This window comes from Mauremys mutica, chromosome 3 (assembly GCF_020497125.1).
Source record: "Mauremys mutica isolate MM-2020 ecotype Southern chromosome 3, ASM2049712v1, whole genome shotgun sequence".
In the NCBI taxonomy this organism is placed as follows: Eukaryota; Metazoa; Chordata; order Testudines; family Geoemydidae; genus Mauremys; species Mauremys mutica.
The window spans coordinates 203,841,796-203,865,156 of record NC_059074.1 but is presented as its reverse complement, the minus strand read 5'-3'; the positions used below and the strand labels follow the sequence as shown (position 1 = coordinate 203,865,156).

At 45.8% G+C, this 23,361-nt stretch overlaps 1 protein-coding gene across 2 annotated transcripts in view; it reads left to right on the top strand.

The window, feature by feature from the left end:
- LOC123366223 (GDNF-inducible zinc finger protein 1-like) overlaps positions 1-23,361 on the top strand; it is a 180,569-nt gene that overhangs the window by 60,400 nt on the left and 96,808 nt on the right. For both annotated transcript variants that reach the window (XM_045009468.1, XM_045009467.1), the window contains exons 3-4: positions 7,653-7,817; positions 13,137-13,204. In XM_045009468.1, coding sequence (XP_044865403.1) covers positions 7,671-7,817; positions 13,137-13,204 — 215 coding nt within the window. In that variant the 5' untranslated portion in view covers positions 7,653-7,670. The remainder of the gene's footprint in view (positions 1-7,652; positions 7,818-13,136; positions 13,205-23,361) is intronic.

The following is a 23,361-nucleotide window of genomic DNA, read 5'->3' as shown; positions in this document are numbered from 1 at the left end:
TAGCTTTTCGCGGTGGTATTCGAGGCAGAAGCCATGGCCGTGGCAGGGGATTTCAGGGTGCTCGGGGAAGAGGGTCCTGGCAACCCCAGCCATCAGGAAATTGTTTTCAGTGCGGACAGCCCGGTCACTTTAAACGTGAATGCCCCTGGGGACGCCCAGAGGGTCCGGTCGCATCCGCAGATACTTACACCAGGGACGAATACACCGCTGCACCACCAGCCCAGCCCGTTCCTCAGGCCTGGATCAACTACGGGCAACAGCAGCAGCAGCAGCAAACTCAGCCTTCTCAATGACGGTACCCCGGGGGCAAAGGCAAACAATGTAATGGTCTTATTTCCTTAATGTCTTTAGCCGGCTCTTTCCTCACTTTCTCCCCTCCCAGCAAAGAGCCTCATCTAACCCTTTCAGTCCAGGGACTGCCTGTCTGTTTCCTCATTGATACTGGAGCTACTTTCTCTCTTTTAAATCATGCCCCCTCTCCCTGGCTATCCTCTGAGGTTAAAACTGCAACTGGGGTGGAAGGCAACCCACAGTCTCTGGGACTCACTTTGCCTCTAAATGTTATTTATGCTGATAAATGTTTTTCTCACCGTTTTCTTTTTTCCCCAGCTTGTCCGATCCCTTTGATGGGCCGGGATTTACTCTGTAAGCTTGAGGCTACTTTAACCTGCACTCCTGAAGGGGTAGGATTATTGATGACAGTGTTAGGAGATTCGGCCCTAACTCAGGGTAATTGAGAAACCCCCCCCTCTCTCTCCCCTGACCTCACTGACTTGCCTTCAACCCTCTGGGGAATTTCTGACACTGATGTTGGCCTGCTCCTTTCGGCAGAGCCAGTAAGGATTCAAGTGAAGCCCTCCTTAGCCCCCCCCGTCAGTCCCCCAATACCCCCTGTCGCTGAAAGCCCGGGAAGGCATCCGCCCCATTGTCGAGGGATTCATTGCACAAAAGCTAGTCCGCCCTCAGCGCACTCCTTGTAATACCCCTATACTGCCTGTCAAAAAGCCTCCTAAAAAGGACGGAGACCCTATTCGTTGGCGCTTTGTACAGGATCTACGGGTTATTAATCAGTATGTGGTCCCTCTTCATGCAGTAGTTCCTGATCCAGCTACTATCATCAGCCAAATCCCCTGGGATGCTGAGTGGTTCACTGTTATTGACTTAAAAATCAGCCTTTTTCAGCATTCCTGTGCACCCAGACTCTCAATATCTCTTTGGTTTCACCTGGGAGGGACAAAGTTATGTCTGGCAACGACTTCCTCAAGGCTACAGAGACAGCCCCACGATTTTCAGCCAATGCCTCCGCCACAACTTGGAAGGCTTCACCAGTCCGCAGGGATCCACGTTAGTCCTATACGTAGATGACATCCTACTAGGTAACCGCGAAGAAGCCGCCCTCCGCATCGATGGTAAGGCACTTTTATTATACCTACACACCAGAGGCCACAAGGTAGACCCTAACAAGATTCAGTGGGTCTCACAGAAGGTCCGATATCTGGGCTTCCTGTTAACCCCAGAGGGGAGACAAATGGACCCAGTCCGCATAAAGACTATCCAAAACTGCCCTCTGCCAAACACCAAGAAACAACTTCGAGGTTTCTTAGGATTAATTGGCTTCTGTCGCCCTTGGTTGCCGTCCTGCGGGGAGTTGAGCAAACCGCTCCACCGACTCACTGCTAACCTTGCTCCTAGCCTTTCAGTTACTTAAGGACAGTGTGGCCTCCTCCATGTCTCTCCGCCCCCCCAATTACTGCAAACCCTTTCACCTTTTTGTCCACGAGAGGGGCGGAATTGCTAGTGGCGTCCTTACCCGGCTAAGCGGGCCCCACCATTTCCCGCTTGCTTTTTACTCCCAGCAGATCGACCCTGTCGCTCAGGGAACCCCATCCTGCACCCGGACTCTGGCAGCAGCTGCCCTGCTGATCACAAAGGCAAAGAGCCTGACCCTGGGTCATTTTACCACGGTCTGGACCTCTCATGCCTTGTCAGCCCTTCTGCGTAGGGGCACGACCCAAGTCTTTTCGGCCCATCGTCAGCAGCAGCTAGAGGCCGAACTCCTAGAAGACACTAACCTAATTTTTGAAAGGTGTGGGCCCCTTAATCCAGCTACCTTGCTTCCTGACCTGCCAGTCCTCCAGGATCAGCACAGCTGTGTGGAAGTAGTTCATAGCATCTTACAGATAAAGAACAACCTGTTTGACGTGCCACTGGACAACCCTGATTGCATCCTCTTCTCGGACGGAAGCTCCTTCTATGTTAATGGCAAGCGTTTCACCGGTTATGCAGTCACCTCTGAATGGGACATTCAAGAGGCCGCCTCACTGCCAGGCAACTGGGGAGCCCAAGCCGCCGAACTCTATGCCCTGGCCCGAGCTTGCCAGTTGGCCGCTGGTAAGACCGTTACCATTTTTACTGATAGCAAGTATGCTTTTACTCCGTACCAGTACCCGCTGCTGAACTACAGTCGTGGGAGAGCCTCGGAGCCACTCTGGTCAAAGGGACCTGGCTTATGCCGGATGGCCGAGCCTGCCTCCCTCGCTCCATATACCCCGTGGCAGTTCGCTGGCACCATAATAAGGGGGGTCACTACGGCACGCACGCCCTTGTGGACACCATCGCTCGCTTTTGGTATGCTCCAGGCATTCAACCCTACTGCCTGTCAATAGTGAAAGCATGCAGCACATGTCAGCGAAATGGACCTGCTCCGCCTCTTAACAAAATTAAGGGTGGAAGACCGCCACCTGCTGCTCCATTTCAACATCTTCAAATTGACTTTGCAGATATGCCAAAGGCTTTTGGGAAAAAACACCTCCTTGTTTTGGTTTGCCCTCTGACTTCATGGGTCGAAGCTTTTCCTACTGCTAATTGTACTGCTGCCACAGTGGCGAAGATCCTCCTTAGAGACATTGTACCCCGTTTTGGCATCCCTCTCATACTTGATTCAGATCGCGGACCCCACTTTACTGGTAATGTCCTTGGCCGTTTAGAACAAGGACTGGGCATTTCACACTCCTTTCATACACCCTACCACCCCCAGTCTAGCGGGAAAGTTGAGCGTATGAATAGGGAGCTTAAGCTTACATTGGCTAAATACTGTCAGGAAACAGGGTTAAAGTGGCCTCAGGTACTTCCCTTGGTCCTGTTTCACCTTTGCACTCGCCCAACCCGTGTATTGGGATTATCCCCCTTTGAACTGCTCTATGGACACCCCCCTTTCAAAGGCGGGGCGCTACCACGTGCTGATGTTTCACTATTGGGAGGGGATCATATGACCGCGTGCCAGTTTCTCTCCCTACAGGCTCGCCTCCGTACCCTTTGGAAAGCCTCACAGTTTTCCCAGACCGTGCCGCTGGAAGAACAGATCCACCCGTTCCAACCAGGGGACTTCGTCTGGGCCAAAAAGTTCGTTCGTGGCGACGCCCTCCAGCCGAGGTTTACTGGACCCCACCAGGTTCTTTTAACAACCCAGACTGCAGTGTTCCTGGAAGGACACAAATCCTGGATCCACCACTCCCACGTCAAGCCAGCCGTAGTGGACCACAGTGACGGACCAGCAGCTCTTGCCACCACTAAGGACACTGCCTCTGACCAGTGGACCAGCTTACCTCTTTCAGACATCAGACTTAAATTGACTCGAAAAAAATGAGAGGACCTTTTATTCTGACAACTGTATGTTTTTTATTATGCCTTTTTAGTTTATTTTCTGCTTATGAAGATAATGCTTTTATTAGATATTCCCACGAGGTTAAAACTCGTATTTTAGGAAATAGAAGTAATTGCTGGGTATGTACTCAATTTCCAGTAAATGCAGAACAGGGACTCCCCTTCACACCCATTCCCCTGACCACTGCTAATATGACTTGGATGCCACCGGCTAGAATAAAAGATCCAGTCCAACACAATCTTACATGGGACAAAACAGGAGTGCCAATTAACAGATATCTCAGGGTAACAAATCAGACAGGATCACTGTGTTTTGTTAAAGAAAAAGGGTCAACTTTTGTGGGAACCAGTAAATGCAACATGTATTTTAATGGCATAGCCTTTAGTAAAAACCTTGGCTTCAAGCCTTGCGCATCCCACTTATCCCATATGTGGATCCCTCACAAGCCTTCAGAGTCAGCTTTTAAGAAACCCTGCTCAGATCACGAGGGTGTCCAACTAATTGCTAAGGGATATACGATTGCCTTCTACAACTGCTCAAGCAGTACTACACTGCTCTTTGAAAACACCACTACCAAATTGTGCCTCTGCGGTTCACACAACGACCCCTCTGCATTACCAGGGGAACAGTGGTCCAACGGGTGGTGGGTTACCTCCTACTTTGAGAAATGGAATACCCGAAACGCAATGTATAGAACATACTGGGTGTGCGGGCCCAAAGCTTATTACTTTCTCTCCCCTGATTGGGCAGGGTCATGTTATTTAGCGTGGCTCACACCACCTTCTCGCATCTCCCTCACCCCCCCCCCCATTTTCCCCACGTTCGTAACATCCGTGAAACCTTCAGAGATATTAATATCCGTGATGGTTTGTCGTGGCAGCGGTGGGCTGGTCTTATTAGCTTGAGGGGTGGTGTCATCCGTCTACAGGGACTACTAGAATCTTTAACCAATGAGACTGCGACCCTATTTGAGAATCAGGCCGGGGAAATGTCCCAGCTGCGCCAGTTAGCTTTGCAAAACCGAATGGCTTTAGACATAATGTTAGCAGCCCAAGGAGGGACTTGCGCCCTCATAAATGAAGAATGCTGTGTTTTTGTAAACAACACCTACCCTGACACTTTTCAACGTACCAAACATCTAAGGGAAATGGCTAAGAACTACTCCTCTGGCCAGCCACCTTATGATTGGTGGGGAGCCTTATGGAATTGGTTGTCTGGATTTGGGTGGGTTAAAAAACTCTTGGTGGGTATTGTTGGGGCCATAGTAATCCTTATAATACTGTGTTGCTGCATCCAGTGTGTCCCCTCCCTCATAAACTCATGTGGGTCAGTTTATTCTTTTCCTACTTCAGCCAAAGGCCTTACTCTCTTCGAGTTGGCCCAGGCTGAAATTGCCAAGCGGCCCTTGGCTCCTTAAAATGGGGTGTAGCGTTTGGTAAATAATTATCCCAAAGCTACAAATGGAGGAATGTTGAGTCTGAACTTTTCATGAGTTTAAACTTAATCCAGACTTGATGTCTCTGTCTGAAACTTTTAATCAAGGCTCTGACCTGCGAACTACTCCTGACACCTCCCCCCTCCCAATAAGTAGCCATATCCTCCTTTGTCTTTTCTAATTTACATTTTAACCTGTTTTATCCTGTAGAATCTTGATTGATTATGCATGACCATTATGATCTGTTAATCACTTTGTTTACTTCTGTGTATAAACATTGATGCTCACCCCTAATAAACTTGCCACACTTACTCCGAAGCTTTGGTCTTAAGCTAAGGATGGTGTGAGCCCGTTGATCAACGAATTATTGTCTGGTCTCTGACAGTTTTCTGAGCCCTATACCAACTCCGCACAAACTCGGGTGCTGGAGAGGTGAGTAGGACTTGCTTTTTACCTAACAAGGGTAATTAACCACTGGGAACATTTACCACGGGTCATGGTAGATTCTCCATCTAGGCTGACCAGATACCAAGTATGAAACATCGGGACAGGGAGTGGGGTGTAATAGGAGCCTATAGAAGAAAAAGCCCCAAATATCGGGACTGTCCCTATAAAATCGGGCCATCTGGTCACCCTATCTCCACCACTGGCAATTTTTAAATCAAGATTGGTTGTTTTCCTAAACATATGCTCTAGTTTAAACATAAATCAATTCAGGGAAATCCTACAGCCTGTGTTAGACCGGAGATCAGACTAGATGATTACAAAGGTCACTTCTGCCCTTCTAATCTACATACAATACATTGAATGTAAAGAAAATAAAAACATTAACAAAAGAAGTTTGAAGCTGGACTAATTCCACATAGAGACAATGTTCATGAACAGTTAATTAGCAGAGGTGGTTGGAAAATGTGGAACATTTTAGTTACAAAAAGTCAAGGTTGTGAAAGTTTTTCAAATTTTGGGGGGGGAAAAGGTAATTCAAATGTTCAGAAAGCTTTTGATTAGCTCAATAAGCTGCTTGGGTGGGGTGAATTTTGGGAAAGAATTTTCAAAAATTTTCATGAAAAACTTTTTTCAACATTTTGAATTGTCAAAATATTTTGACCAGCATTATTAACTAGCTTCTTTATTAATACATCACTAGTTTTAACATTCCCACATGCTATATATTTTATCCCAGGAGATATCAAATCTATGAGCAGTTTTTTATCACAGTAGCACCCTCTGCTGTATGTATCTAAAATAATAGGGTACTCCTATCCATTTGAGAGGATACATGATCCAGCAGTTAGGGCAGTAACCCAGGAGTAGGGAAACTTGGCTTCACGTCTCTGCACCTCCACAGACTTCCTGAGTAACTTAGGCAAGTCACTTAGAGCTTGCCTACATGGTGCTACAGGTGTGAACTAGGGCTGTGTGATTTCTGAAGCAGGTAACTGTCCTGTGTAGACCTGCTGGCATGCTCTAAAAGGTGCCTAGTGCACATTAATGTAGTCCTGTTTGAAATGGGACATCAGCATGAACTCAACTCGTTTGAGTGCTTAAGAAATCACACCCTTCTAGTTTTCATTGTGTAGACAAGCCCGAAGACTTTCTGTGCCCCAGTTTCAAATGGAAACAATAGCACTTCCCTATTTCACAGGGGTGTAGTGACTATAAAGGCATTAAAGATTGTGAGGGGCTCAGAGACTCTGATAATGGGGACCATATAAGTACCTTACATAGATTTATCAAAATGATTGCAGCTGCCACTTCAAACTAGCAAACTAAATAAAAATGGAACAAACTTCAACTGCTTTGGAGCTATTTTAAGAACTATTAATGGAATGATGCCAGTTTACGCTTGCTAAGGATCTGGCTTCAGAATTTTTTTTTTAATGAATAACATTTTACAAGGAAAATTTCAATGTCACGTAACGCTCTTATTCTTGTGAAAAACGCAGTAGTGAAGACAGTAAAGAGGCTAGATCAGGCTTCCATGGCAATGCAAGCAAAGCAGACTATTCTGAAAGGCACAAGACGAAATTCTGTCTTGGTTGATAGCCCATGCAGGCCCATTGAAGTCGGTGGGGTTCCGTGGGAATAAATGAGGGCAGGCTTCTGTCCCATGTGTTCATGTATATTAATCATGCTGTAAGAGCTCCTAACACAATGGGGGCCCTGACCTGGCTGGCCTCTAGGCACTACAGCAGTATCAATGTTTATTATTAATAATAAATTACTGGGCCCAACACCAACAAAAGTCTTTCACCAAGAGAATTTTCTCCCATGGCCTTCTAGTCCCACATTTTATTTAGGGTTTCTGCGGTATATGAGGAAAAGTAATTATTTTTTACACTGCTGTAACTCTTTCTCTTGACCCAACAAATGTAACATGAAGGAACCCAGATAACCATGTTTACTAACTATATACAACCCACAAGGTTAAGCTACACATACAGTGTTGCGTTGGCTGGGTTCTGGTGGCTTCCGAGACACAAAGAAGACAAAGCCACTAGAGAGTTCAGGAACTATTTAAATCAGTGATTTTCAACCTTTTTTCATTTGCAGGCCCTTAAAAAATTTCAAATGGAGGTGTGGACTCCTGCGGAACTCTTAGACATAGTCTGTGGACCCCCAGGAGTCTGCCTACCAACCACTGATTTAAAAGGATACTACTTGATTCCTACACACTACAGATCTATCCATTCTATTGAGCATCCGTGTCCCGTTGAGGTGAGTGCTGTACAAATACCGTATTGTCAATCCTAAAAGCTCAAAAATCATGAATCAGACCCTCAAAATATCATGAGATTGCCCCGCAAAGCATGAGAGCTCTGTAAAAGATGATATTGTGGTCTTTTGAATGCCCCCTGCTCAACTTTGTGTGTGTGTGAAACACACAGTTAGCGTTGCCAGTTCTGCAAGTTTTATACAATGAGGTGATGAATGGAGAGGAGCTTCCAGCTTCTCCCCTAATTCTGTGCCTCCTCCCCACCCCCCCAGCCCACATCTGCCCATCCCTCTGGCCTGTTACTAGTTATGCCTCCAACCTCCACATCAGCTTTGTCCCCTAGTCTCACCTCTGCTCTTCATCACCCATCTCCCCGGCTTGGCTGCAGCCTAGTTCTACTCTCCCTCTTCCCAGGCCTGGTAATGGAGAGAGGAGAGCAGATTGACCCATTGTTCACAGAACGGGGCCTTTTCTGCTCCCCACACACCCTCCTCTTTAAGAATGGTGTCGGTTGTCCCTCTCAGCTCCCCAGGGCAGGGGGATGCTTTGCTGGCTTCCTTTGGGCTGAAATTCAGAAAGCTGGAGCACTTCGCCTGATGGAGATACTGGGCCTGGCCCCAGCCAGAATTACCCAGAAGGAAATCCCGAGAGCTGGCAGTGTTGAAGCATATATGAAGATGCAGTCACTGCATCTTACAATCTAACAAACAGACAAGAGCCAGCGGGGGCTACGAAATGGGCATCAATTGTGGGCCTCATTATTGTGAACTGGGTGTGACCTTGTTATGGGCTGCGTTAAAACCTCTTTAAACTGATATGTGAATGGGTTCTGCATTGAAGTCTGTAAGAGAGAGTGAAGGGGCCACACCTAAAACAGAACCTAACACAGAACGCCCAGAAACGAGCGCCAGGTGGGCAGAGGGTTTCACTGAGTATTGTGACCAGCTGGGTTGGGGAGGAGGAGAGAACACAGAGGTTACCTCTACAAAGTAACTAGACACCTGCAGCTGGCCTGTGCCAGCCGCCTCGAGCTCACGGGGCTGTTTCACTGCTATGTAGATATATGAGCTTGGGCTGAGGCCCCGGCTGTAGGACCCTGATAGGTGGCAGGATCTCAGAGCTTGGGCTCCAGCCCAAAGCCAAAAATCTACACAGCAATGAAGCAGCCTCGCAGCCCGAGCCCAAGTCAGATGGCATGGGCCTGCCGTGGGTTTTTCTGTGCTGTGTAGACCTACCCTCCTCAGGAACTGAGAACAGACCAAGGGAGAGAGAGACATGCTGATGGAGCAGCTGAAACTATGTATTGACCCTGGAAGAAATGTGCAAAGAGGGTTTTTGGGTCGGGGTGCAGGCTGAAAAGACTTTCTTCCAGCACTGAACAAGGAATTTGATTAGAACGAGGAAAAGAGGATTATCCCGAAATCGACTCTGATTCTCTCTGCTTCACTAAAGCTTCAGCAAGAATCTTCTCCAACTTCCCTCCTGCCTGCCTTCCTGCTGTGGATTTAAAGAATCAGTGCACACAGCCTTCTAGCACAAGCACCCCGGAAGGGATGGGGAGGAGGCAGAGTTATGGCCGGGTCCCTGACTCTGCACCTAGCTGTCCAGGGAGACAAGGAGCGCATGTCACACCTGGCTGTGGATGACACAGCAGGTAACTCCCCCAAGAGCTAAAAGGCTCTGGTGGGCATTGCGGTGCCTCCCAGACGTCCTGCTGCCATGTGTGGCTCCAGCAGCGTCCCCTACGCTATAAGGCAGAATGGGTACGTCTATGTGGCCCACACGGCAGTGAACATCCCAGCCTGGGTCTCAGACTCAGGGATGCAGGGCTCACCCTGGCACTCTAAAAAGAGCTGCGCAGGCAGCACTTTGAAGCTGCGGCTCGGGCTGGAGGAAAGGCTCAGAAGCCCACCCCCCACTCTAGGCTTCAGAGCCTGAGGCACAACGTCAGAGCACTGTCTACAACACGGCTCCTTTAAGAGCGCTAGAGCGAGCACAAGGCTGGGTGCTTCGTTGCCCCAGGTTGTGTAGACATGGCCAGTGTGACCTAAAATGGGTGACTTTGCTTCAGGCTGTTGCAGGCTGGTCTGTACAGAAAGGCTGTGGGAATTGAGCGTGGACTACAAAGGACCACATGAATCCCTGGCTTAACTTTGTGACAGGGTCCTCCGCTGCTTCCCACATCAACCTGTCAAGTTATCAGCAGGAGCCAGACCCCCTGTTAACCCATTTTAGTTCTAGACACTTCTGAAAACGGCCGTTGTGGTCATGGGAGGTGTAAGGACATGCAGCCAATTCCTCCCACCACCTTCCTTCTAGGAAAGGCCGATGTTTTACCCGTTTCTACCATTGTTTGCTTCTGTCTGTCAGTCCGTCTGTGGGGCTTATATGGGCTGGTCTACACTACCAAGTTCGGCTGGCTTAACTACATTGCTCAGGGCTGTGAAAAACATCACACCCCGTCTGACGTAATTAATCCAACCTAAGCCCTGGACTAGACACCACTAGGTCCAGATTTCGTCCGTCAACCTAGCTACTGTCTCTTGGAGAGGTGGATTTAATATAGCAACCCCCTTGCATCCCATTAGTAAGAATCTACATTGCAGTGGTGCTGCTGTAGTGTTTCTAGAGTAGTTTTGGGGGTACACTATAGCTCTACTCACTGCAATACTTGAGCACCTCACAATCTTTAATATCTTTACCCTCACAACACCCATATGAGGTCAGAAAATGCTATTATCCCCATTTTATGGGTGGAGAACTGAGGCCCAGATCTTCAAAGGTATTTAAATGCTTAACTCCCATTGATTTCTATGGGGATTAGAAATCTAAATACGTTTGAGGATATGGGGCTAAGTGATTTGACCAAGGCCACACAGGAAGTCTTTGGCAGAGCAGAAAATTGAGCCCAGGTGTCCCAAGTGACAGATTAGCACTCTCACTATGAGACTGTACTTCAGGAGTTGGCCTAAGAGGCCTGGTTGTTCCCTACATATACCACAGCTCACAAATCTGTGTGTTGCTCTCCTTTTGGGGGGAACAGCTGTTTATCTCCATCCTCGCTGTGCCCTCAAACAACCACTTGCTCTCCCATTGCACCACATGCATAGTAATCAGCGGCAAACACTCTTCATTGTTTTTAACGAGCTCTATCACTGGTCAAAAAACACTTGAGATTGAAAGTTTGTCAAAATTTTTCTTTGAAATGTGTAATCTTGAGTTAACAAAAAACAGGACAACATTTCCACCTTAGTGTCCCTCCTGTTTCTTTATTAGGTCTATTGGAATGTGACCATTAGCTCACAGGGGTGTGTTGTAAGCCATAGTACAGACCTGATCAGGTGTGATAAGACCCGTCAGAGCAGTCTCCACTATACCAAGCTCAGAAGCAGTGTGGCAGAGGGTCAGGACATCTCAATTTGCATCCAGTGTTTTATAGTTTCCTTTAGTTTAAAGCTGTAAACTGTGATCAGCCAGAATTGCTATTCACCAAAGAGACTGCAATTTGCTATCAAAATTTATTGGCAAAACACCCCAAAACTATTAATGTGATATACGTTTCTCTGAAAATGTATACATATGGACCCTGATGCTGAGCAATTCCTGTGACATGCTGATCACCCTTTACTCCCATTGACTTGATGGGTCAGATCCCAGGGATTATATATTTGGGGGAAGAGCATACAGTCCTATAAGGAAGAGAGATCAGTTTAAAGCTTGATCTGTCGACAGAGAAATTCCATCTCTAAACACTCCAATACAGTGAGATTTATTTCAGCTGTTTCCCTGGTGCGCTGAGTGGTGAAAGTGGTAAGGCTGTCAGTGGTATCTGTGAACCTGTCATTCAGTGCAAGTGAAGAGAAAATTTTACTGCTAACATGTGTCAGAAAACAGTCTGTTATAAGCCAGAAAATGCTGTGGTCATCGCTCGGCAGATCCCAGGACAATTATATTAGGGAAGGATCAATATCAGAACCATCCTGAACTAAAGCTTCTAAATTTGTGGGATGTGAAACCAAACCTTTATAAAGACTAATATTTGTTTAGACAGAGGACTGTACCCCAGCAAATGTCTGAACTCAAGCAGTCCTGTTGAGCTCAATGCTAAATGTGCATCTGGAGCCAGAGGTAAAATTTGGCACTCGATTTCAGCACGCCTTGTCCCTTTGTGATGCAATAAGCAGCTCTGGTTGGATTTTCAGAAGCACTCAGTGTTGGCCTGTCTCTGCTTCCATTGAAGTTAATGGCAAAATTTCCACTGCACAGTCCTGGTATCTGCAAGTCTGGACTGTAATTTAAACATCTATTTGTTAAGGGCTTGATCCTGCATAGATGTGAAAGTGATTACCAAGGATCACAAGTTAAAGAGCTGTCATGTATGCTGAGTCTGGTGCTTACTTGCTCCCTAGCTAATCAATTTGGCCAGCAAGCCCGTGGCTCTGCAATTTATGGCAATGAAGTTAGAGTAATAGGAACTCAAATGCAGGGATTCCCTCACCAATGTGTAAGTCTGGGCTTCAGGCACTCTATGGGAGGTGCGGGGTGTTGTCCAGTGACTCAGAAGGGCGTCTGCCTGCCAGAGCTACTCCTGAGTAGGTAGATATTATACATCACCCCTTGCTCAGGCTTTGTCTACACTACAGCGGAAAGCCGATCTAAGCTACGCAATTTGAGTTATGTTAATAGTGTAACTCAAATTGACGTAGCTTAGATCTACTTATCGCGGGGTCCATCTTCTCGATCCAGTGGAGTACAGGAGTCGATGGGAGAGCAACTGGTAGTCAATTTAGCAAGTCTTCCCAAGGGGGAGGGATAGCTCAGTGGCTTGCACATTGGCCTGCTAAACCCAGGGTTGTGAGTTCAATCCTTCAGGGGGCCATTGTAGGGATTTGGGGCAAAAATCTATCTGGGGAGTGGTTCTGCTTTAAGCACAGGGGTTGGACTAGATGACCTCCAGAAATCCTTTCCAATCCTGATATTCTATGATTCAACAGATGATGCATCAATCACTGCCTGTTGATCCCCCAGTAAGTGTAGGTAAGCCCTCAGCTGCCTGCCTAAAGCCACTGCTCCTCTTTGGTCACTTCCACTGGGAATCACAGGTTTAGTATTTTATCAAAAAAAAGGTGAAGGCAAAAACAGAAATGTTTTTTCCTTCTTTGCAAACTCACAACAAGGATGTCTCTGTCAGGTTTTCCCCAGGTCAGAATGTTTTCCAATAGCTTTCAACCAGAGGCCATGCTAGATGTGGAGTGGCAGCCTTCCTCCTGAGCTCCCTGGCTTTTATTTGAACTCTTAGGATACCGTTCTGTGTTTCCTAGGCTGAACATAGTCTGAGGTATACCGGGATTGCCCCTGAAGAAATGAGAGACCTGTCACAGTCCAGCTGGTAAGCATTGCTTAAGCTTTATTTCCTGTGTCATCAAAGCACGCTGAATCCAACATAAACAAGGGAGTTATCTTGAGCAAACATTATTCAATGTAGACTTCGTAAAACAATCATACATAAACAGAAAGTCAAGACGAAGCCAGAGGTAAGTGTGGCCCATGTTAGATGGCCTCTTCTTATGACAGCTTTGTTTTATAAGGCGCAGAGTTCAATTGGAAGTCATACTTAAGTGTCCTGTGGTGTTTTCATCCCCTAAGTGTGGATGCCAGGACAGCTGCAGGATTCAAGTGGAGGTGGGGAGAACAGTACCCCCAAAATATCAGCTCTCATTTACAAAGGGAAAATAAGGGCCTTATCCATGCAAAGACTCCCATTGGCTGCATCAGGCTTTGTTTGCACACAGTCCTCAGTTTCTAGCTCTTTCTCGTTATGAATCAGCCCCCCCCGCCCCCAAGGCTGTGAAAGATACTGATGATGATTCTTTTTTCCCGCTAGAGGCACTTGCGCTGTTATGGTTCCCCTCGGGAGGGGCTGGTGGGGCTCTTGGGATCCACTGGGGACTTGGGCCCCAATCCCACAAAGCATTTAAGTACGTGCATAACTTTAAGAATGTGAATTGTCCTATTGACTTCATTGGGATGACTCGTGCTTCACGTTACGCATGTGCTCAAGTGCTTTGCTGGACCAGGGACCGTGGTGCTGGGGGTCTGGCTGGTGAACAACCAGCCGTCCGGAATCTACTAAGCAGAAAATTAACTACTATTCCCATCGTCAACCCCTTCCCCTTGACCTCAGGCCCTCCGGTGTGGGGGAGCAGAGACATGCCTCTCGCCAAGCCAATAGGGGAGGAGACAAACACACCTGAAAAGGGCGTGATCTCAAACGTGACCTTTCTTGCTTGGGGAAGGCGTGGGTGGAGAGGAGGGCTGCGGAGCCACATGGCAAACAGGAGCTGGCTGGAGGGACCGCATGGCAGGCTGGGAACAGAGCAGGGAATCAGGCTGTCGGGAAGCTGAGCAGCCACATGGGGAGCAGGCTGTGAGTGGCAGGCACTGCAGCAGGGCACAGAGGTGTGCAGAACTTGTGGGAAGCAGCAGAGAATGAGCAGGGGTCCTGCCACCAGAGGGCTGAGCAGAGAGGGATCTGAGGGAAACTCTTGAGACATGGAGCCAGTAGCTAACTTAGGCTCTTATGTGTTCTAGGGATGGGAGCTGGTGAGGCTGGGTACCAAGGGTCAGCCGGGAAGTGGTCAGTGAGCTCTGGCCGGCTATTGGACCCAAGAGAAGAGGCACTGTCCTTGTAAATGGACAATCAGGGACTGCAAGGGGCCTTTGAGCCTAATAGCCACTGCAGTTGGGGCAGCCTCCGAGCAGATGCCAGGTTGGAAATGCTGCCACAGCAGCCGGGGGACAATGCACCCAGTGGGACACACCAAGGACTGCTCCTCTCCAGGAGGCCTGCAGGTTACTGTGACATACCGGGGAACAGTCCACACCAGTGTGGAGGGGCTGTGTCACCCCTGCCCTGCAACCTTGGGCACCTTACAATGCCTTGCTGAAGCAGCTCCCATCTGGGCTGCTCACAAACAACCTTCCAGCATGCAAGCTGCACCCTGAGTATGTGTGTGTAACTGCAGCCTGCCAGCTGAACGTGGGTTATGCTCTGGCTCTCATCAGCCTGGGTTATTCTATAGGGTGACCCCAAAACACTCCTAGTCCCAGATATTCCCCCAGAAAAGTATGTACTGTACTTCCCAGCCCTCTCCTGGACAGGACAAATATTTTAAATGAGTTATTCCTTTAAGGGAATAATATACCAGCTTCTTATCTCAAATAGTTACTCAGACACTTCAGTTTAAACAAACTGGATTGTATAAAACAGTAAAAAAAGTGTATTAACTACAACGAGATTTGAAGTGAGGCATAAAAGTCAGAAATGGTTACAAGAAAAATAAAGATAAGATGTTCACTAATGCCAAACTTAACAAACTGGGTCAGACTTAAGCAAAGTTTCTCACCACAACAGATTACTGACAAAATTCTCAGGTCAGGGCCCCTCCTCCTGAGTTCAATCCCTGCTTTCTTTGTTTCTTCAAGTGCAGTGAATGCGATGGGCAGGGACAGAGAGAGGGGTCCCTTGCGGTGTTTGTCCCTCCTTTTTATACTTTCACTCCCACTCTTGAAAAACATTTGCAGCTGAGAACTAAGAGCCAGAGAGTCTGTGTGGAAGGATGTTCCCTGCAGTTTTACTTCACCTGTTTGAACATCCTTTGTCTTCCCTTTCTGCTTGATGATTCTGTTTCCTGCTTAAATGCAAATGAAGCAGAGCACACCTTCCTTTGTTTAGAACAGTCTTGTCTGCCAACTTCTGGGGTTTGGAACATGTGTTAATAACGCCATGCAGGGGAATCTTATAACTTCACATACGAGATCACCACACAGAGTTTACCAGGACAATACTGACCAGAAAATTATAAGTTTTCAAATGGCATAATTACAAGGCATACTTTGTACAAAGATTATTACCAATAGTGCATAGGGTATGAATATAGTGTATTCTGTCATAGTTATCCAATGGTCTCCAACAGAGAAGTGGATTGAAGAGAGCACCATAGGCATTAAGTGTGAGGGGCCCTAACCCGTCTCTTGGACTGCCCATAGGGGCCAAGCTAGGCATGATTATATTTTACCTGCATATGCTACTGTACCTATTTGCAACCTCTCTCTTTCGTGCCAGCCCTAGTATAAAATCACTTTAGCCATATGAATGCTGACTGGGACCCATGGGGGCAGGAGCCTATAGGATATGGCAACTGGCAACATTTACCTCTGAGCCATGGTATACCTGATGCACTATTGAGCACCTTACAAAGTTTGGTGTATCATGGCCCTGAGCAGCCATGTTAATTACACAACCAACTTAGCAGGGAATTAGAAAATCAGAGTCACAAAATGTTCCTAGTCCTTTCATTAGCGAACCACATTTTTCATTTGAAATTTCTTTGGAAAATTGTAACACATTTCTTCAAGTTGCTTCTACTTAAAAAGCATTTCAGAAACTCAAAATCAGGCAGTTTTTCAACACAACCAACCAAACAACCCTTCTGAATATTGTATCTCCCATGCCCCATTGTGGCATTAAAGAGCAGCACGGGGGTGTAAGAAAGTTCTGTCTTTCACATTAGATGGAAAACCCAGACACTTCTGATCATGTAAGCCTCTGGAACTTTTTGCAAGATTAGGGATTTCAACTCTGGTATCTTGACAAACTTCCCAGCTGTTTGTCATGTTCTCTCCACCTAAATTTCTCCTGCAGTTTCAGCCAGTTATGATAGTCTTCACTCTGGCCCTGAATTGCTTCCTGCCGTGTTTCATCCCAGTTGTGTCTACCTATGCATAGTTGGCAAATCTCCACTTGCATCCGAAGAAGTGGGTATTCACCCACGAAAGCTCATGCTGCAAAACGTCTGTTAGTCTATAAGGTGCCACAGGATTCTTTGCTGCTTTGGCAAATCTGGTTTGTTAAGGGCTTCATTAAATAAATGTAAGGTCATCATCATTTGTGCTATATCTTTCCCTTTTTCATTTCACTCCACGTGAGGATATATGCACCATTTCTTTAAATCTGTAGCAGGAAACTGGACAGGAGGGAGTTTGGGGAAGATTCTAGACCAAAGTTCTGAAGTGAAGCTGAGAGAGAGAATAAGTGTAGGAATCATATTGTTTCAACAAAGTTACTTGTTCAGTATTAGAAGAAAGTAACTCTTTTTTTGACTCCTTGACATTCAGTTTGGACAGTTTAAATAGATTAGTCAGGGTCACTTTCTGGTTCCTATCCCCTAGCACAATGAGATTATTTAGTTTTTTAGCATGGCTAAGGAATGCTCAAGTAAGAAATTACCTCCCTGTTTCCATTGACTACTGGTTCATGAAAGACCATCCTCAGCTGCTGTAGATTGGCACAGAATTATTGTGGCTAGGGAAGGAATGCCAGCCGAAATAGGGAAATGTCAGGTTAAAGAATATTCAGGTAATTTAGATGTATTCAAGTTAGCAGGTCCTGATGAAATTCATCCTAGGATACTTAAGGAACTAGCTGAAGCAACCTCAGAACCGTTAGCAATTAGGGTGAGGTTCCAAATGACTGCAGAAGGGCAAACATAGCTCCTGTCTTTAAAAAGGGGAACAAAGAGGATCCAGAGAATTATAGACCGGTCAGCCTAACTTCAATACCTGGAAAGATACTGAAACAAACTATTAAACAATTCATTTTATAAGCACCTGAAGGATAATAGGGTTATAAGGAACAGCCGGCATGTATTTGTCAAGAACAAATCATGCCAAACTGACCTTGTATCCTTCTTTGACAGGGTGTCAGTAAGACATAGTCCTAGATGACATACTCACAAGCAAACTAAGGAAATGTGGTCTAGATGAAATTACCATAAGGTGGGTGCACAACTGGTTAAAAGACCCTACTCAAAGAGTATGTATCAATGGTTTGCTGTGAAACTGGGTGAGGGTATCTACTGGGGTCCTGGAAGGGTCAGTCCTGGGTCTGCTACTATTCAATATTTGTATAAATGGATTTGGATAATGGAGTGGAGCGTACGCTTATAAAACTTGCACATGAGACCAAGCTGGGAGGGGTTGCAAGCACTCTGGAGGACAGGATTAGAATTCAAACCGAATTTGATGAATTGATCCGAATCCAAGAAGATGAAATTCAATAAAGAAAAATGCAAAGTACTTCACTTAGGAAGGAAAAATCAAATGCACAAACATAAAATGGAAATAAGGGGATAGTACTGCTGAAAGGGGGTACAGGGAGTCACAAACTGACTGTGAGCCAACAATGTGATGCAGTTGCAAAAAAGGCAAATATCATTCTGGGTTGTATTAACAGGAGTGTCGTATATAAGGCATGGGAGTTAATTGTCCTGCTCTACTCAGCACTGATGTGGCCTCATCTGGGGCACTGTGTCCAATTTTGTGAGCCGCACTTTAGGAGAAGATGTGGACAAACTGGCGAGCGTCCAGAGAAGAGCAACAAAAATGCTAAAAGGTTTAGAAAATCTGACCTATGCGGAATGGTTAAAAAAAAACAAAACTGGGCATGTTTAGTCTTGAGAAAAGAAGACTGGGGGGACCTGAAAAGTCTTCAAATATGTAAAGGGCTATTATAAAGAGGACAGTGATCAGTTACTCCCCGTGCCCACTGACGATAAGACAAGAAGTGATGGGCTTAATCTGCAGCAAGGGAGAGTTAGGTTAGATATTAGGAGAAACTTTCTAATTCTAAGAGGGTCGTTAAGTTCCAGACTAGGCTTCCAAGGAAGGTTGTGGAATCCCCATAATTGGAGGTTTTTAAAAACAGGTTCATCAAGGATGGTCTAGGTTACTTGGTCCTGCCACAGCGCAGGGGCAGGACTCGATGACTGCCTGAGGCCCCTTCCAGCCCTGCATTTCTATGACTCTATGATTCTATTGACTTCAGTGGAGCTGCACTGATTAATGCCACCTGAGGCTCTGGCATCTAAATTACTGGGTTTGCACTAATGTACGACAAATATTTTTGTTCTGTACTAAGAAAATCTCCTGCCACAGACACAGTGGTGTGACCTTGAGAGGACAAAGCCTCAAAGATGATGGGGTGGAGGGCTGCTTGGATAGAGGGGTGGAGGAGGGTGGAGCTATGCCCTGGAGAGGTCTAACTGGGTGGATTTCTTATCTCTGTGCTTATTGTTTTGCGTTTCCTTCAATAGTTAAATGACTTTTTCCGTAGTTACATGCTGACTGTATGCTTTTACACTCATTATAACAGCACAAATCCCTACTCATGACTCACTAGGCAATGCTGTTCGCTCTTGGATTTAAGTCAGTGTGAGTTTGATGCTCATTTCAACACCAGCACAAATATGCAGCAGGTTCTGCAGTATGTAGTCTGGACCAGCGTGTCCATGAGGGAACATTAGCTTCTGGGGATGCACTTGTTCTGTTAAGTAATTAGATTGTAGGGAGAAGTGTTGCCAACTTTCTGATTTTTATTGTGAATCAATATTTGGTGGTGGGTTTTGTTTAATGGCCCAGTTCTTGGAGTCATGGGATTATGTGAGAATCTCAGTTTTCATTTAAAAAAAAATTCTAGTCTTCATCATTGTGGAGAAAGGCTTCCAGACGTGACCCCTAACCTCTTGAGATCTCTTGTGTTTCCTCTTCTTGATCTGCAGGGACATATATTGTGACTGTGTCATTCTCAGCTTAGAGGAGGTGGATCAAAAAGCATTCCAGAGAGTAGCAAGCAAAAAGCAGATGGCTTCGGGGCACCATTATTTCCCAAGCAGCTGCTTTTTTCAAACAACATTTTGATTTTGACTTTTATTGCTGACAGAAGCAAAATCCATAGTGACTCTGACACAGGGTTGTTCCTGGGAATGCACACAAGGGTTCCTTTGAATACACCAAATAATACATTCAAGAATTCAGGCCAAAGTGCTGCCCCTTGTGCATTCTTGATTTAGACATAAATCCCACCATAGTCAGTGTGCATTTAGAGATGTGTACACAAACCCAATTTGCTGTAGTCATTTGGGAGATTAGGTGAGCAAGCCATTCCCCCACCCCAGAAGCATACATGGGTAACAATGCCCTGCGTCAGATTATCTACAGGGATTGAACCCAAGACCTTTGTATCTACAGGCATATGCCATGCTGTTGCGTGAACCTATGGCTCAGGGCTTTTAGGTGGACAAAGCTAGCAGACTCCTAAAATCTCTTTGCAAACTCTAGCCACTATAGGGGAACAAAGTCTCCCATTGGAGTTGCAGAAGCTTACAAATTTGGGCGGGAGTTTCTGTCTACCTTACGTACTTTTTTGGCCCTCGTTACCATAGCATTTGAGCACCAGCCTATCTTTAAGGGATTTGTCTTCACAAAGCCCCCAGGAGGCAGGAGAGTGCTATTATATCCCCATTTTACAGATGGGGAACTGAAGCACAAAGTCACAGAGGAAGTTTTTGACAGATAAGGGAATTAAATTCAGGTCTCTGGACTCCTCAGCTAAAACTCTAACTACTGCACCATCTTTTTCCTTAAAAAAAAAAAAAAAAAAAAAAAAGCTCCTTCTGGTACCTTCATGTCCAGAGCATGACTGTCTGAGCTTCCCAGTAGCTGACACAGAAGACTCATTTTGATAGCTTTTCCTATTTAGGGAGCAGAGGAGCAAATGGATGCCAGCTACAGTGAGGAGCCCCCTCTTCAACTCTCTTCCACGGGGTTCTTTACACTGTTACATGAGATCTGGGGGAAGCTCTGGCCACCCTTCAGTTTTCCAGCTGGTGGGAGTGATGTGGGAAGCCAAGGGAAGGCTCCAAAAACAGCAGACTCCTCAGAAAGGAGAGAGCTTGCACAGTATGAGTGAAGAGATAAGGATCATCCAAACTTTTCTGTCAAAGGAATTTTTGTGTGTCTCCTATGCCATTTGGTGGGGGCTTAGTTCATGGCAACAGCAAATGTGCTGTGACCTCTCCTTTTCCTTATAAACAATGCAGACTCAAGAAAGAGGTTTAATGGAAGGGGTGGGAGGGAGAGAAGACTACAGTGCAATCAGATAGACTGTAAGAAAACCTTTTGCACGGGCAGATAGTCATTTATCTTTAAATAATGACTGTGTTTCATAGTGCCATTTTAATTTCAAAATTATTACAGAGGCACATGCCACATTGGAGAATGACATTGCTATGGGGCTGGATTGAAAGAATAGCATATCAATGAGATGTAGATGAAATGCAGAGGAAATCCTTTGAAGCTGGTATGGTCTATTGTGTATCAGTAGGGGGTCTTTAATTCACAATCGTATTACAGAACAGATCATAGCTGGGACAGTCATAGCAATAGATACTGACTGCCTTGGTTCAGAAATGAATTCACTGCAGACTCCTGTGTCTGGGCAGAGTCTCATTGACTTCAGTGGAACTCCACATGGGACACAGAATTCCGCCCATGCAGAGCTCATTGCAGGATCAGGGTGGAGATGTTACTATTATCTTCCATGTGCCCACATGTAATTGCCATAAAAGTTAATGAAGCAGCAATACAGGTCTTTTGTTCTTTGTTTGTACAGGGCCTAGCACAATGGAGTCTGGGTCCATGACTGGGGCTCCTCAGTGCTACAGAAATATGAATAAATAATAAGCTAACCCTGAATACTGGAGCTCAGAAAAATGAAAGCCTAATTTGAAGATAAATGTAAAATAACAAAAGTTGTTTTAATTTCCCAGTGTCCAAAATGGGCCCACTTTTTTATTTTTATTTTTTTTTTAAAATCCTTTTGCAATTAAAAAAAATATTTTTCAAAAGTTTGATTGAAAGCATCAGAATGGTATTGACAGTTTTTCTTTTGAGAACCATTTCAATGACGTCTTGCTATTTTAAAAAAATAGAAGAAATTAAAGTGTCTGCAATTGCCAACAATTTTTCGGGGGAAGGGGTGGGGCTGGGGGTGGAGTGTGGATGGAGCCGCGGGTGGAAGAGGTGGCACAGGGAGCTAGCCTCTCTCTAGGGAAGCGTCACCCACCGCCCATGCATCTAGTAACTCTTGTATTGAACCCAGTAATTGTTTGACTAAAGCAGATCTTCCAGAAAGAAACCTAGTCTTGTTTTTGAAGACTTCAAGAGCTGGAGAAGCAAACTGCGCCCTTTGGAAGGGGTTCTCTCTCTGGCATGCAGTCCTGGGAAGCTAAAACTTCTCTTGAGAGAATTCTTCCAGGTACAGCCCAGGCCCTGCTCACTGCCTGCAGCGTGCCAGAGGACACAAGACGATCTTATCCCCCAAACACTTGCAGTATGGGGGTCAGCAGGGATAGCCTATCACCAAAAAAGAAAAGGAGGAAATGAATATGTTTGCAAAGAAGGAGAAAGTTTATTTAAACACCTCAGAACCAGCCCATACTGGAAATAATTCTTGCTATTGTTCAGAAGCCATCATTATTATCGATTACTATAGTATTTAGAAGTTCCAGCCAAGATTGGGGCCCCATTCTGCTGGGTGCTGTACAGTTACACAGTAAGAGACAGTCCCTGTTCCAAAGAGTTTACAATCCAAATAGAAAAAACAGACAAAGGGAGGGAGAAAAGGAGGATTACTATCCCCATTTTACAGATAGAGAAACTGAGGCACCGAGCGATTTATGTGTCTTGCTCAGGAAGTCTGTGGCAGAGCCAGGAATTGAAATCAGATCATCTGAATCAGCCTTAGCCATAGATCAGTGATCTTATGCTTTCTGGAAAATGTTTGATTTCAAATAAATCCAGAAAAGAAAACCATACATTACTGCATGTCACCTTGAGAAATGAGTTATTGGCTTTTCTTCTATTTTTTTAGAAGAGCTCTTGACTCTTGAGTGCATGCTGTACTCCATATGGGACAGAAAAAATATTTTGGTTTAGACAGTGTTTTCTTTGCCTAAGATGCATAGTTCTATTCTTCAAGCTGCTCTGCCAGAATTCACAGAAGTCAGATGAGCTTCATTTTGTAAAGCCTATCTTCTGTTTACTCAAGGAAGCAGGGCTTCTCAACATTTCAATCACAGGAAGGCAGGAGCTATAAGTCACCAAAGGATCCATCGGCAATGTTGTTTGTGGAAAGGTTAGACCCTCATGTCTGTCTTATTATTATGCTATTTGAAGTGCTCGCTATGGGACCCCAAGATGCTCTTTATATTTAACTAATATGAAGGACTAAATCTGTCCTGACTCCCCTCCGCCTGCCACCAGCTGCAAATTCAAGCTTAACATGCCAGACCTAGCAAAGATAAGAAAAATATGCAATTGGAACTTCTAGGACCAAACTCAAGGTCACGTTTCTACACTGAAAGGAACGCGTAGTGAGAAATTGCCAAAAAACAATAAGAAAATATCAGGCAAGGCTTTGTTTGCTATTTTGAATTCAACCCAGGTCAGAAATGATGCTAAATCTTTACCATGTGATAGCTGTTTGGTGACCTATGTGCAATGCGTTGGTGGCCTCTCTCCAATTCTCCGTGGCCTCGTGTCCATGTAACAAAACCACCTCCTTAGTCAGCACCCTGGGTGGTAGTCTCAGCAGAGAGGACAAAGTTTGAATGAGCATGGAAAGTGAGCCATCCCCTCAGCTAGCAG